The 15,029-nt window shown below is 37.8% G+C and overlaps 1 protein-coding gene across 1 annotated transcript in view; it reads right to left on the reverse strand.

Annotated features, from left to right (window-relative positions):
• PTPN12 (protein tyrosine phosphatase non-receptor type 12) overlaps positions 1-15,029 on the reverse strand; it is an 81,627-nt gene that overhangs the window by 13,428 nt on the left and 53,170 nt on the right. Inside the window, exon 12 of the mRNA XM_082492009.1 lies at positions 6,208-6,293. Within this exon, the coding sequence (XP_082348135.1) occupies positions 6,208-6,293 (86 nt within the window). The remainder of the gene's footprint in view (positions 1-6,207; positions 6,294-15,029) is intronic.

Genomic DNA, 15,029 nt, shown 5'->3' on the forward strand with positions numbered 1-15,029 from the left:
TTATTCTAAGCCACATACTGTAGGGTTTTATTTTCAAATAAAAGAGAGTGATGCCAAGGTCACAGAATGCAGCTGCTAAGATCAACCAAAAATAGATACCAAGCTCTGCATCTTCCCTCACAATTAAAACAAGAAAATTAAACTCAATGTAAGCAGGCTGAAGCATTAAATCACTGCCATCCACGTGAAAGAAAAGCTGCAGTTCAGTGAAGCTGTCACAAAATATACTACAGATAATTTATATAAGAGTATAAGGAATGAATAAAAACAGCCAACTGGTGAATTTTTCTTGTAAAATTTAGTTACATGAGACTTTTTGGTTTTTCAATTCTGACATACAAATCAGAGAGTGGTAACTAAGAGGGAACACCAACCAATAGTTTTTATCTTAGATTTGCAGAAGATGTAAAGAGAAGGTTCTGCAGGGCTTGAAATAGAACAGAATTATATGACTCTTGAAATGTATTTTAATATCATTAGATTCAACTCTACGCATAAGATGAAAAGTTAAATGGCCACAGTATTTTACCTTTTCTCCTTCAGACAGTAGCACGTAGCTCTTCATTACACTGCATACAAAAAAGTTGTTACCTCATCTTTTATTTCTGTGAGTTTGTCTCAGTTTCTCCATTTCTTTCAAATCACATTTGAACTCAAAAATAAAGAATTTTCTGTAATCAAGCCTGATTAAAATAAACAACCCCTTTTTCCAAATACTTTAGAATGTACTACTAAACACACAAACGTTTCAAGGAATATTCCTTAAAGGTGTTATAATGCTCCCTCTGAATTCTGAAGTGCCATCATTGCTTCTAGGTTTGAAGAAAAAGCTCCAATTGTACAGTTACGTAAAATCATGTACAGTCCTAAATTGTAAATTTAAAACTTAGATGTAAGACTGTAAAGAACCAAACAAAACTAAAAACTTACTTATGCCCTCTTCCTGCCTTAACCTGAAAATCGTTAAACAGGTCTAAAAATGCTTTCTACCCCACCAAGTCCTCCAAAGAAATGTAACACAGCTGTAAGTTCAAGGTGACTTTCACAAGAAGCGATCATAAACTGCAAAGCAAAGCAATTTCTAGAATAAGGTGCTGATGTACGCATTCATGAGTTGTTCTTGTTTACCTTCATAATAATCAAGGAGTAATACTATTTGAATTTTTTTTAGTGTTGACATCAAGTGCAGATAGACGTTAACCTAAATGACCACGTTAACATATTGTACAGCAAATATGAATTACGTTAAAGCATTACAAGGTGATAAAAGGTTGGAAGGCAATACAATTCCAGAACCTCTACAAAACAAGTAGAGTTAGATGCTTCATGGTGAGTTAATAAAAGTAAACAAAATTCCAATTTAATATTGATTTGCTATCAATAGCCTAAAGATACTTGTAACTTCCAAGAGACAGACATAAAAGAACCCTAGAAAAGAATAATTAGAAGTTATACTTTGTAGCACTCCTTCCCCAAGACATCCCTAGGCTGATGAAAGTACTAAAAGGATTAATTATCCCTCTATTCCTCTCTGAGTAAGCTTCCTATCTTATGTGGCAAAAGTCTTCAGTGGGATCTTATCCTTACTTAGTAAAGACACAAGAGTTAACTTGATACACTTTAAGAAGAGATCTACACATTCAAATATAATGCAGAGATGACCTGTCCTACGATCCTGTGACAAACAAGAGAAGAGACAGGTGAGAAAGGTACCTTTATAGAAAAATTCTACAATGTACTGAGTAGTTAGCCACTGAAAGTGCTGTAGAGGAGACGTCACCATCTCATCCAGCAAATAGCCTTAGGGCTGTCAGAAAACAACAAACAGGAGCCATAATCATTACCATCTACGCAAACATAGCTTGGTCTGATAGCAGCATGGAAGACAAACATCCTTACATCAAGAGATGTAAACAAATTTCCCTCCTACTTGGTCAGGATCATCTCAGGCAAGTTCACCTGAAACCAAGCTGGGACACAGTACTGTTCAGTATCAGTCACTGTAGTCCTTTTTGCTTTGGAAAAAAAGCAACTGTTAAACAGAATCACAGAATCACAGAATCATCAGAGTTGGAAGGGACCTCTAGAGATCATCTAGTCCAACTCCCAAACCTTCCCTTAAAAATAAATAAATAAATAAATGCACGTTGCTTTACTAATTACACATTCTAAAGCCAACTACAACACCACACAAAGAATTAAAAAGCCTTATTCCTTTTAAAAAATATTAACTTTAGCAACTTGCTTGTAACTTCTTCAGAGACAGTGCATGTACAACTCAAATACATATTTGGCCAGCAACATAAAAATGTTACTCAACAGAGTATTTTAAGCAAGTTCCAGGCGACAATTCTAAGTCAAACTAAAAATGTGGGATAAACTAGATTATTTCAGAGTTCCTATTGAATGTGAATTTATCTGTAAAGACAACGACTCTTGGACACCACTTGAAAACATTTACTACACAAAAGATGTAGACAAATACTTAAAATAGTTGTATCAAGTTATTTTTAGTCACAGCAATGTAGAGAAAAATAATAGAAGGGATGTGAAAAAAAGTGGTAAGAGAATGGTTTGGGGAAAAAAAGCTAAAGATGCAATAGGAGATGTATTATGTTTAACAGTTTCCTTCTCCATATAGGGATTAAATTAGAATCTTTCAAGGATTCTGCTCTCCCGTCCTCCCCAGGAAACGGATGTCAACTTATGCCAGAACATCCACAACACTCAAAACCTGGCTCTAAGTCCTGACTGAATCAGGCTGCAGATTTGTAAGATTACCTCCCACATCAAGAAAAAACACGCTCATTAGTGGGTATTCTGAGCAGATGTGACTAAGAGCAAATAAAGTCTCTCCTCAGAAGATACTTCCATGAGGGGTGCAATTAATTGTTTTTCAAAAATAATCTTTATTTGAAAAAGACAACAGCTTTGCTAAAAGCTTCCATTTATTCACCTCTAAGGAAACGATCTTCCTGCCAGCGCTGGCAGATGGGAAAGTATGAGTTTATGGAAGCAGGCCCAAAAAAGACCAGGTTTTATAAGAGAGATTAAAAGATTTTAACTTAATGCAGCAAGTAAAGAACAATGCAATGCAGATAAGACAGATGTGTGCTAAAACATGAATTATGCATATATGATGTTTGCATGAATATATAAAAATGATAAAAAAAAATATATATGCCTAAGATTATTTCAAGGAAAACTAATAAGAAAATTACCTATTGGACAGAAATCATATATAAATTCAGTGACTAAGGTTCAAGAAGAGCTTGGAACTCATCAAGAACACAGGTTAACAGACTCCTCTGTCATCATCTTAATCTACATAATTGAATACATTACCATCAATCTAAATAAGGTAAAAATGGTATTACCTACATAGCACAAACTCTGCCATTTGTTTGTGAAAAGCCCCAACTCATTTCCATCTCTCTTTCAATGTCATATTCTCCTCTAACTTCTGGCTTGACATAACTAACACTAAGTTAACTATAACCTGATCTCCTTCTATGACAAGGTGACCCACTTAGTGGACAAGGGAAAAGCTGTGGATGTTATCTACCTGGATTTTTGCAAGGCTTTTGACACCGTTTCCCATAGCATTCTCCTGGAGAAACTGGCTGCTCATGGCCTGGACAGGTGTACTCTTCGCTGGGTAAAAAACTGGCTGGATGGCCGTGTCCAGAGAGTGGTGGTAAATGGAGTTAAATCCAGTTGCTGTCCAGTCACAAGTGCTGTCCCCCAGGGATCGGTGCTGGGGCCCGTTCTCTTTAATATCTTTATCAATGATCTGGATGAGGGGATCGAATGCACCCTCAGTAAGTTCGCAGACGACACTAAACTAGGGGGGCGTGTTGATCTGCTTGAGGGTAGATTGGCTCTGCAGAGGGATCTGGACAGGCTGGACAGATGGGCTGAGGCCAATGGTATGAGGTACAACAAGGCCAAGTGTCGGGTCCTGCACTTGGGTCACAACAACCCCATGCAGCGATACAGACTGGGGGCGGAGTGGCTGGAAAGCTGCCTGGCAGAAAAGGACCCGGGGGTGTTGGTGGACAGCCGGCTGAGCATGAGCCAGCAGTGTGCCCAGGCAGCCAAGAAGGCCAACACCATCCTGGCCTGCATCAGGAATAGTGTGGTGAGCAGGACTAGGGAAGTAATCATCCCCCTGTAATCAGCACTGGTGAGGCCTCACCTCGAGTACTGTGTTCAGTTTTGGACCCCTCACTACAAGAAGGACATTGAGGTGTTGGAGCATGTCCAGAGAAGGGCTACAAAGCTGGTGAAGGGTCTGGAGGACAAACCTTATGAGGAACGACTGAGGGATCTGGGGTTATTTAGCCTGGAGAAGAGGAGGCTGAGGGGAGACCTTATCACCCTCTACAACTACCTGAAAGGAGGTTTTAGAGAGATGGGAGCTGACCTCTTCTCCCTGGTGACAAGTGATAGGACAAGAGGAAACGGGTTCAAGTTATGTCAGGGCAGGTTTAGATTGGATATTAGGAAGCATTTTTTTCACTGAAAGGGTTATTAAACATTGGAATAGGCTGCCCAGGGAGGTGGTGGATTCACCATCCCTGGAGGTGTTTAAGAAAAGGGTAGATGAGGTGCTTAGGGACATGGTTTAGAAGTGGTGGTGTTTTTATCAGGGTAGGTTAACGGTTGGACTTGATGATCTTAAAGGTCCCTTCCAACCTCACTAATTCTATGATTCTATAACAGCTACTTATATTCTTATCCTACTGTATCATTAATGGTTGTTACCATAGCTTTGGAAATAATGTATCTTATTGCAAATACCATCCCTGGGGCCACTAAAGAAGTAGAGAAATAATTCTATGATGATAGTTTATGGAAGTTCTCTGACATCCTCATTAGAATGGGTGTTAGAATGGTATGCAATATTCCAGATCTGGCCCAAATTACTAGTTGATAGCCAAGTGGAACACTGCCATACCCAGTTTTAAACTATATTTATTCCTGTGACAAGAAGATGATGTTGCAATATTGAACATACACACACACTGCTACCGATTCTGAGTCACCAATTTTCAAATGGCTATGTCCAATTGTATTTTATATATATATATATGCACATATTTAAACTTCCTCCTTTACCAAACCTAGAAATTGTAGAAGTTAAAATTCATTTTATTGTGTAATCACTGCTGTCATCTTGCTAGCCCCTCAAAAACGGGCTCATTTTACTGCATCGTTTTGTACCTGGCCAAATGCAGTACTGCAAAGAAGTGGTGAATTCTCATCTTCTACCTTTAACCATTAAAGTATCAAATGAATAGTAATGCCCGCTACCAACCTGAACTTGCACTACTCCAGTTTGATTATATTTTAAAGCAGTAAAACTACTTTCCTTATATGACTAAACATTATACAATAATACTAACTGGCTGGTAGTTTCTTATGTCATTCTACAACCTTAGGAAACCCAAGTACTTACCTTAAATGTATATTTAACTACAGGCAATGCAGCACAGGCAAGATCACCTGCTAAAGGGCCCTATAAGCCCTTGCACAAACTAGCTAAGAAACGTAGGCACTGACTCCTGCAGAGTTGCTTCTTTAGCTGTCTAGTGCTCAGGTTGGGTACCCTATTTAGGCAGATGAATCTGTTAGTTCAAGATTTACTTCTGGCTTCCTTAAAGTCAAATCTATGTATTTTAAGAGCTAGAGAGGATTTTCTTTTTCTTCTGTTGAATAAAAGGATTGGCAAGACCAATTTTTCTTCTCAGTAAGAACAGCATTTTGTTGGAATACTCTAGTCAATAGCTGTACTTGTCTGTAAGGTAACATTTTCTTGAATAAATGGATATGTTTCATTATGGTTTTGACTCCAAAAATGAGGGCTCAGTCATTACTGGAGCCTATTTTGAAGTATGTTTTGCTACTATCACCTAGAGCACAAATAGATCTAACATGTCTGACCACTAAAGGAGTATGCTTGTCTCCTCACACATAGTCACGGTAAGATAGGTATATTCAAACACAGACTTCACAAAGATATTAAGGCGTATATTTACAGAGTCAATTACAAGAATTCTATTTGTATTATGTATATTTCTATTTATAAACAGAAAAAGATTGCATCTTAAGGGTCTTTATAGGATCAGTAATTTTATTCTACTTTTTATTTATGAAGCGTGTCAATCTGTCAGCTTAAAGTAGTAAATTAACTTAATTAACTACCTGCGGGTCCGTGGAGGCTTTGGTGGAGGAGAATCCTGTTTCTCAGCATCTGAAGAACTGACAGCATTCTCTGTATTATTTTCATCCTGATTAAAAGAAAAGGTTTTCATTCATGGCTGTAAAGCTGATACACACAATACTTAAACTGTAAGGTTCAAAGATCCATAATGACACTTGAGAATAATGTATGACAATATTATATATTTTTGGCTGTCATATAGAGATAACTTTCAACAGTACATACAGATTAAATTCTAATCTAAATTCATAATATGACATTATGTGTATCCAACTTCAAATTTTTCTGACTAAACATTGTTTCGCATGTAATTGTATAATCCACTAGAGAAAATTCTCAAAAGCTAATCTTTCAGGTTAGCGTTGAAAGCATTTGTTTTTCCAATCAGTCTAATTATCACTTGTACAATCGGTCCATTGAAGATAAGACTAGTCTACAGTGTAGTAAGAAAATGAGAATTTCAGATACTGTAAATTGACAAGTGGATTTAACTCATTGTTCTAAAACACTTTCAAATCATCTCCCATTTGCATACAATGAAGTTTACCTTACTCAACAAAGCACGAAGATTTTTATTTTGTTTCAGGAAGGACATATAAAATATATATAGCATATTTATATGTATATATTTCTAAATATATGTATCCATACACATTTATATGCATATACACATAAAATATTGTTGTGGTAGGCAGCTAAGATCCACAAAGCCTTTCACTCATTCGCTTCCTTCCCCCCGCCTCCAGAGGGGGAAAAGAAAAGGCAAGAAAACTCATGGGTCAAGATAAAATTGTTTAGTAAGCAAAGGAGAAGTGGAAGAAGAGAGAAAGAAAACAAACAAAACAAGTGATGCAGAAGCAATCACTCACCACTTCCCACAGGTAGACCTACGCCCACACAGTTCCTGAGCAAAGATGGCTAACGTCACTAAATCCCCCTCTTTGCCCTCTTTATTGCTAAGCACGATGTTATACGGTGTTATAGAATATCTCTTTTGTGAGTTCAGGCCATCTGCCTGCTTGTGTCCGTGTGTCTGCTCCCAATCTCTTGCGCACCCCCCACCCCCAGCCTATTCACTGGGAGGGCAGAGTATGAAACAGAGGCAGAGTTGACCCTGTGCAAACGCTGTTCAGCAGTAGTTGGAATATTAGTGTGTTGTCAGCATTGGTTTGGTCACAAGTTTAAAGCACAGCACTCCAAGAGCAGCTACGAAGAATATTAACTCCATAGCCCAGTCAGACTCGGTACAAATACATATAAATTTATATCTATAAAAATAAAACCAGAACATGCAAAAGTCTAAAGCTGATATACCATTTCCATGCACACGCCACAGCCAAAGATCCAACAAAACCAAGGAGGAGCTTAGTGTTATCTTGAGTTTAATATGTATATTACCGAAAAGCTTTTCTTGCAGGAGTCTTTTGAAAAGCAATTCTTAAAAAGAACCACAAACATCTCAAATCTGTTTTTTTTTCACAGCACAATACCAGGTTCATGCAACAGGGCCTACTGTCTGCCAGCCTACTTGTTCAGATTGGGTGACAGAGACTGGTCTTACAAAACAAAAGGGAATTCTCATTTAATTTCTGCTTCAAATGCACTCATATTTGAATTTGGTAAACATTTTCAGCTTTGAAAGATAAACCATAACTAAGTTAGCTAACTACCCTCACTTAAATTGAGATTCATTAGTTATATGTTTTTAATTACTGTTACTAGTCCTAAAGCAGCTATCCTATCACTGTCTGCTAGTGTAAAGAGTCTATTATCAAATTCTGTTCCTCAATGTACTAACTGAAGCTTTTCTTGTGAAGAAAAAAATTAAATCTTTTAATCTTTCTTTTTTGTTCTTCACTAACCTCCCCCATTAACTAGCTGTCCAATACAACACCCCAGAAGTACTCCAGCAGAAATACCCTATTGTTCCTATATCAATGGCTTGTGTTAGCCCTTTCAGACAAATTGCACAGCAAGTTCATTGTCCTGCTGACACTGGTTGTAACTATCAAGTTTTTTTTTGGAGTGAGATTTAATTAGCAGATAAAAGCCACTTACATTCAGATGACCACAACTGAAGCTCCCATTGCAGTCAACCAAGGCTGGTTCGTTTTCATAGAATCATAGAATAGCTTGGGTTGGAAGGGACCTTTAAAGGGCATCTAGTCCAACTCCCCTGCAACAAGCAGGGACATCTTCAACTAGATCAGGTTGGAGCCCCCTCCAAACTGACCTTGAATGTTTCCAGGGATGGTGCATCTACCACCTCTCTGCGCAACCTGTTTCAGTGTTTCACCACCCTCATGGTAAAAAATTTCTTCCTTATATCTAGTCTAAATCTACCCTCTTCCAGTTTGAAGCCATTATGCCTTGTCCTATTACGCCTTGTCCTATTGCAACAGACCCTACTAAAAAGTTTGTCCTCATCTTTCTTATAAGCCCCCTTTAAGTACTGAAAGGCCACAATAAAGGTCTCCCCAGAGACTTCTCCAGGCTGAACAACCCCAGCTCTCTCAGCCTGTCTTCATAGGAGAGCTATTCCATCCATCTGATCATTCTTGTGGTCCTTCTCTGGACCTGCTTCAACAGGTCCATGTCTTTCCCATGCTGAGGGCTCCAGAGCTGGACACAGTACTCCAGGTGGAGTCTCACCAGAGTGGAGTAGAGGGGCAGAATCACCTCCCTCGACCTGCTAGCCATGCTTCTTTTGATGCAGCCCAGGATGTGCTTGGCCTTCTTGGCTGTAGGCGCACATTGCTGGCTCATGTCCAGCTTTTCATCCCACAGTAAGTGACCAGCCAGTAAGCCGGGGATAAAGGTAACAGATCAGTTGGCCCCACAGACTACATATGGAGCTTAGACACATAGACCACATGTAAAGCTTCCATTGCAAACCAAATTCTGCCCCTTTTTGTTTCCAGATCCGAGCCTTTACATTTTGCAACATTAAAGCACACTTTTGCTCAACTTGCCAAACAGCTCAGATTTTTTAATTTATGTCACAATATGTTGTTTCTTTAAGTCTATGTTACTTCTATTAATGATTTTTTGCTTTCCTGGGGTAATGCATAAAAAACTAATCGCCATATCAGGTCCACTGATCATGTTGTACGTTACTGAACTAGAATTGTTATCCATTGGTCAGCTCTCAAAGCGTACTGTGAACTAGGTTTTAATACATCTAATGTACTGGATTTTGTATCATTCTAGCTTCTTAATAAACAACATTGGTTGCTACCTTAACAATCATTCTCAGCAAGAAATGCTGTGATCAAGATACAGTGTCCAAAAAGTCACTGTCCAAAAAAAGGAGAACGACTAATGGCTAATGACATATTAAAAAAAAAAAAAAAAAAAAAAAAGTATTACGAATGCTATGCTTGATCCAAAAACTGAATGCAGGACCTTGTTATTTTACCTAAGAACAAAGGTACTCTTAAGTCCTTTGTCAGTTTTCCATGACTTACGGGAAAAGAGTAAAACAGTAACAAAAAAAACCAGTAAAACGTGACTTACTGAAAAACTGGGCTCAAAGAACTTCTAAAATCTAGCTGCAAACTATTGCAGACATGCCAATTTAAAGAAAGGCCTTGTTGTTTTTTTTTTTTTTTCCTAGTCATTGACAGAATGAAACATTACCATGGGACACGAACATCCAATCCCTCTACCAGCCTCCTCTCAAATACGCAAAAAAAGCAATTTCCAGCTTTTTGACATCAGGTAATAGGTAATCTTACAGACTGTTTTGCCCTTAACATGCATGAAAAGGAATTTCATTGCCCTCTATCAGGCAAAGTACGATTCTGCATGTTGGTACCAAAGAAGCTGAGGCTCACAGTATCCAACAGCAGCAATTCATTCTTCTGCTCAATGCTTGTATCATATTCCTCCCTGTTTCCCTGAGTTCTGCAAAGTAAACTTGGAGCCTCTCCTGTATGTAGTCATTACTATGGATAGCACTAAATGCATTGATATTGTACTAAAATGGCCCCCCTTAATCATAAGTACTACTAACTAATGCAACTGCATCCTCAGAACAGACTGTTCGCCTTGTTTCAGCACCATAGCACGTCCAAGTTTTGTAAGGCAGAGAGGTATTAGAAAATATGAGACTCCACAGGAGGAGTTCCTCTCCCTTACCACCAACTGCTCCATACTACAGCAGCTAAGAAGCGAAGTTACTGAACAAAATTGGTTCTCTCTTACCTCAAACCAGGACAATCAGAAAAGTATTCCAGTTCAGTTCTATCAAGACAAAAGTTTTGAGGAACAGACTTCTTATTTATGTGCTCAGTTTTCTAAGAGGTACTGGCAAGGGAAAGGGTGTGCCTGTTGGCTGCAGTGTAGACTAACTTGTCCAGAAAACAAACCAGCAGCTGCATCCCTGTCCTTCTATGTTTGTAAAGTGAAGTGTTTGCGAACAGAATGTTTACTAAGATATGTTTTTCTCCCAGGGGAGGAAAAAGCCCATTAAAGAAGCTAACATATGTCAAAGGTTGTGCTTGTTTTTTTTTTTTTAAACTATGTATACACTAAGAAGCTGTTTCTAGTTGAGACAGGCAGAAGTAAGCTGAAAAGGCACTGCCATTTTTGCTACTAGTAAGAAAATGTATAGATATACCTTGCAAAAATGTGTATAAATTCTAATGTCGAGGCATATACACAACCACAGAGAGTTTACAAAAATAATTCCTCAAAAAAATTAAAAAAAAAAAACAAAACCCAAAAGCGAACAACAAACACACACACACAAAACAGTACTTTTAAATTCAACCCCAGAAGTCAGTGGTTACCCCAGCTTCATACACTGGGAAGGCTTCAGGCAGACATGTGTTCAAAAGCTTTCACTTCTGCATTAGGTTAAAATCAGGATCAGTTCACTCTGCTCTAGTACATTAAATCAGGAGCAAGAATGTTACAGGAATTATTGTCACCAAAAAAGTAGTACTTCACTACTTTGCTTAACTAGTTCAGACTGATGTTTCCGCGAAGGCTTAATTTACTTTTAGACACTTCATTCCCCAGTAAGTAAAGAATTTTTACTTCAAAGGTTGAAGATGATAAAAGTTTAAGGCAGTAACCAAATGCAGTAACCCATGTAGGAAAGAAAACAGTGCTCATATCAACTTTATGCTGCTGCAGCATTTTTAAGTAATGGTGCTCAGTTGCTACTGGATCTCATCTTGTTTTTAACTGAAGAAATAATGCTTGCTAAACTCTTGGAGCAGGTTTGTTACTTGTTCTCAATTCTGCGTCACAACAGAGTGAACAACTGGTATTTTGAGCACCCTTGAGTGATACCAACTCACAGATTTCCCCTTCTGTCATATATCAGAATAAGCAAATTGGCAAACACGTAGAGCAACCAGCATGGAGCAGATCAGAGGAAGCTCAATTGTAAAAGTCAATGTAGGGTATCTCATAGGGATGACCTCATCCGTTGAGAAGAGCAGATGGCAGTATTAAGAAAAAGCCTTCCAACCTTCCTAATCACAGCTTACTGGCATCAGTCAACACTCTCTTGCTTCTCTAGACAGATGTTGCATTCTCAGGCAGAATACAATTTTAAAAAGTATCAGCTTAGATAAAACAGGACAACATACATAGTTCACAAGGGTCATCACATAGAATTTTTTTTTTTTTAAAACACGGATTAACAAATGTGCAATTCAGTCAATTAGATAAGTGTTCACTGCAGTGCCTTGCTTTCTTACAGAAGATACCTATCCTATTGTGGCAGGTTTCTCACTGTAAGAAAACAGAAGCATTAACAATATGTGGGTGAACAAAAGAATAGGAGCTTTCCCCAACCTTTGCCTCTATATGCATCAACTGCTGAACAGTTCAAGAGTTGATTTGAGGGAGCAGCTACTCAGACCAAGTGAAAATGCTCATAGTTAGGAATTTCTAGGTATTCTGTTAAATTACAGAAAAGTATATATGAAATGTGTGTATATCTATCTATGACAGACTACATTAACAAACGAAAAGACCATAAAGTCAAATACTCAGAAGTGTAGATTACATCCAGTCTACCACAATACAGAGTAACTCATGTTCCTGTGGTAAAGCAGAGGAACAAGGAATTCCCATGGCAGATGCAGTGTCTGAATTCAACTTGGTAAGGCGACCTAAATTGTGCTATCGTCTCCCAAGGGTGGGTCTTTTCCCCACCTACTTCCTCCAATGGCTGAATCACCAAACAGCTGTCCCTAACTTTGAGAAATAGAGGATCACGGTTTTAGACTGGTATTTCACAGGCATTGCCTACAATTCAAAACCTTTTGCCCAGGAATTGCAATGCCTATTTTTCTTTTGGAACTCACAGTGGAAATATTTATTGTCATTCAGAAGCTTTCTGTACTGGTAAAGTACTAGCAAATTTACTGCAAAGACTCTTCCAGAAGTAATCTCATGGTTTTCCTTAAAAGGAATTGAGGCATTCCTTTTGCCCTTATCATAAAGCAGCATGGGAACCACAGACCATCAGGAGATAAAAAGAGAAATACTTCAGACTGAAATGATATACTCAAGTGATTCAGATTAAATAAAAGTTTCCAAGCATAGGCAACAAGATAAATGTCTCTGAAGACATATATGATTTTTTTTTTAGAATGCTATAATGGCCAAAAAAAGCTCTTTCCAAGCTGCAAAACAGTGAAGAAAATTTCAACAGCAAAGTCTTTTCACTTAAGAGCTTCCACACCACTAATGTTCTGAATATCAACATTCTTATAGCAGCCGATTCCTCCACAGCTTCTAAAAGTGCTATCAGCCACAGCAACAGAATTCTGTCACTTTTACAGGAAGAAATACAAGAGATACTTGAGAGTACTAGCAATGACATATTTTGGAGAAAATGTTTATTAATGCAAGCTTCTGTTAGTGGATAAGGGTAAAACAAGGACTTGCAGTACTGTAACATGCTTGTCACTGTGAAGAGACAAAATTCAACAAGAAATATTTTTTAAAAGATACTAAACTTTTTGTTGTTTGTCTTTTAATCAATTTTCCTTTTTCTACATACAGAACATCAGATTGTCAGATTTACCACCCGAGTCTTTTCTTATCAGAAAAAATTGCTTCTGAGCAGCAATCATCTTTGCTCTGAAATCTGGCTACTGTGAGGACTGGTAGAAGTGCTCTGTCTGGTATCTGAAGAAAGCTTTTCTTCATATAATTTCATTAGTATTATTTTAAACACATTTATAGTTCTATACATTCATAGTATGTATAACTATGCTAAGAGTATACAATTACTACATTATACTATATCATATGTGCATTTTCTATGTGGTTTTGAATCCTTCTATCAAATTCGAATAGAAATTCTAACCCCACTGTAAGTTTGCTTTCAAACACTGCATGTGGTTTTTTGTTGACTTTTTACAGTATTGTTTCCAGCAGGGCAAAGCCGTCAAGTTGACAGGAACACACGTTCAGGATTGTGTCTAAGCTACTTCCCTACGAATACTGCTACTTGTTGCCAATCAGATTAACTTTTTACTGTGATGTCACTGGCAAACACTGCTTACAAAGCTTAGGTAACTCAATTTCAAACACCACTTGAAATGTGAAAGGCAATTGGACAACAAAACCGTGAAACCAACCCTAAAGAGTATTCCAACACTTCAGAGTACTATCAAAATATAATAAATGAAAGAAAATTTCCTCTTCAGTTCAGCAGTATCTCCTATATAACTGACAGTAATATACCCAAAGTAGGCACATTATTTTATTTGGAATTGCTTCCACTGAACATAATTAAAACCCTTCACACGTATATGACTCCACAGTTGCCTTGGCATCTGCAGGCAGTGAGATCTGGGAAGGAACCTTAAGATACTACATTATATTTAACAAAGTTATCTGTAAACATTCTGTATCAGTTTGTCTCCTTTTAAAAACCAAATAAACATTCTGGGATGTATCTTAATTAAAAAAATACAACATTTCTGGGGAAAACCAGATGTTGTATACAACAGATGCTACATAACACCCTTGGAGGAAAAAAGCGAGCTTTTTCAGAATAGCAAAAACACTGTCTCAAGTGAGGCTCTAAGTTTTGAGAATTAGGTTAAAGCTACATGTAGCTACTTAACTGGATTTATAAAGTAGTCTTCTACCTCACACAACCAAAACAGAAACCAAGCCTATACCAGTTAATTCCCTGAAGGCAAATTTCCTAAGTAACAAATGAATAGTAGTAAATTTGGGTTTAAGTATCAAATTTTTGGACACAGGAATTCTTTACCTATGAAACTTTTTTCCTCAACCCTCCTGCAGAAACATTCAAGCTACAATATGAAGCAGCATCATTTCCTAATGAAAAAAAGGCTGTACCTAGTCAGGCTAAGATTCATTTTGCCCTGTTTCCAGCAGTGACCAGAAGGAAACTTACAGGGAAGAATAAGGACAGAGCAGGCATGCAGAGATCCTTTTCTAGGATGTTCTCCAATGGTCTCCAACTCTGGAATTTCATAGGTCAGAGTTTAGGCAAATTCATGGAAGAAGATTCCAAGATGATGAAATATTCACATCAAAGCTACAGGCTTTCAGCTGCAAGAACCTCTGCAGCTTCATGTTGCATGAAGAACTATCTCCTTTTATATTGTCTGCCAGGTCTCATTAATACACTTTGGAAAAGATTAATAGAAAGCAGCTTTTCAATGTTACTTAGCCTCTGTCATTTCTAACTTTAGCCATTTCTCTTCCAGCTCAATCTGGTTGATCTTTAGATGGAGCTTTATGACAACTTTGATCCTTGTCTGAACTTTTAATGCTTGAATTCATAGAATCATAG

Source organism: Vanellus vanellus, assembly GCF_965231255.1.
Source record: "Vanellus vanellus genome assembly, chromosome: 1".
NCBI lineage: Eukaryota > Metazoa > Chordata > Aves > Charadriiformes > Charadriidae > Vanellus > Vanellus vanellus.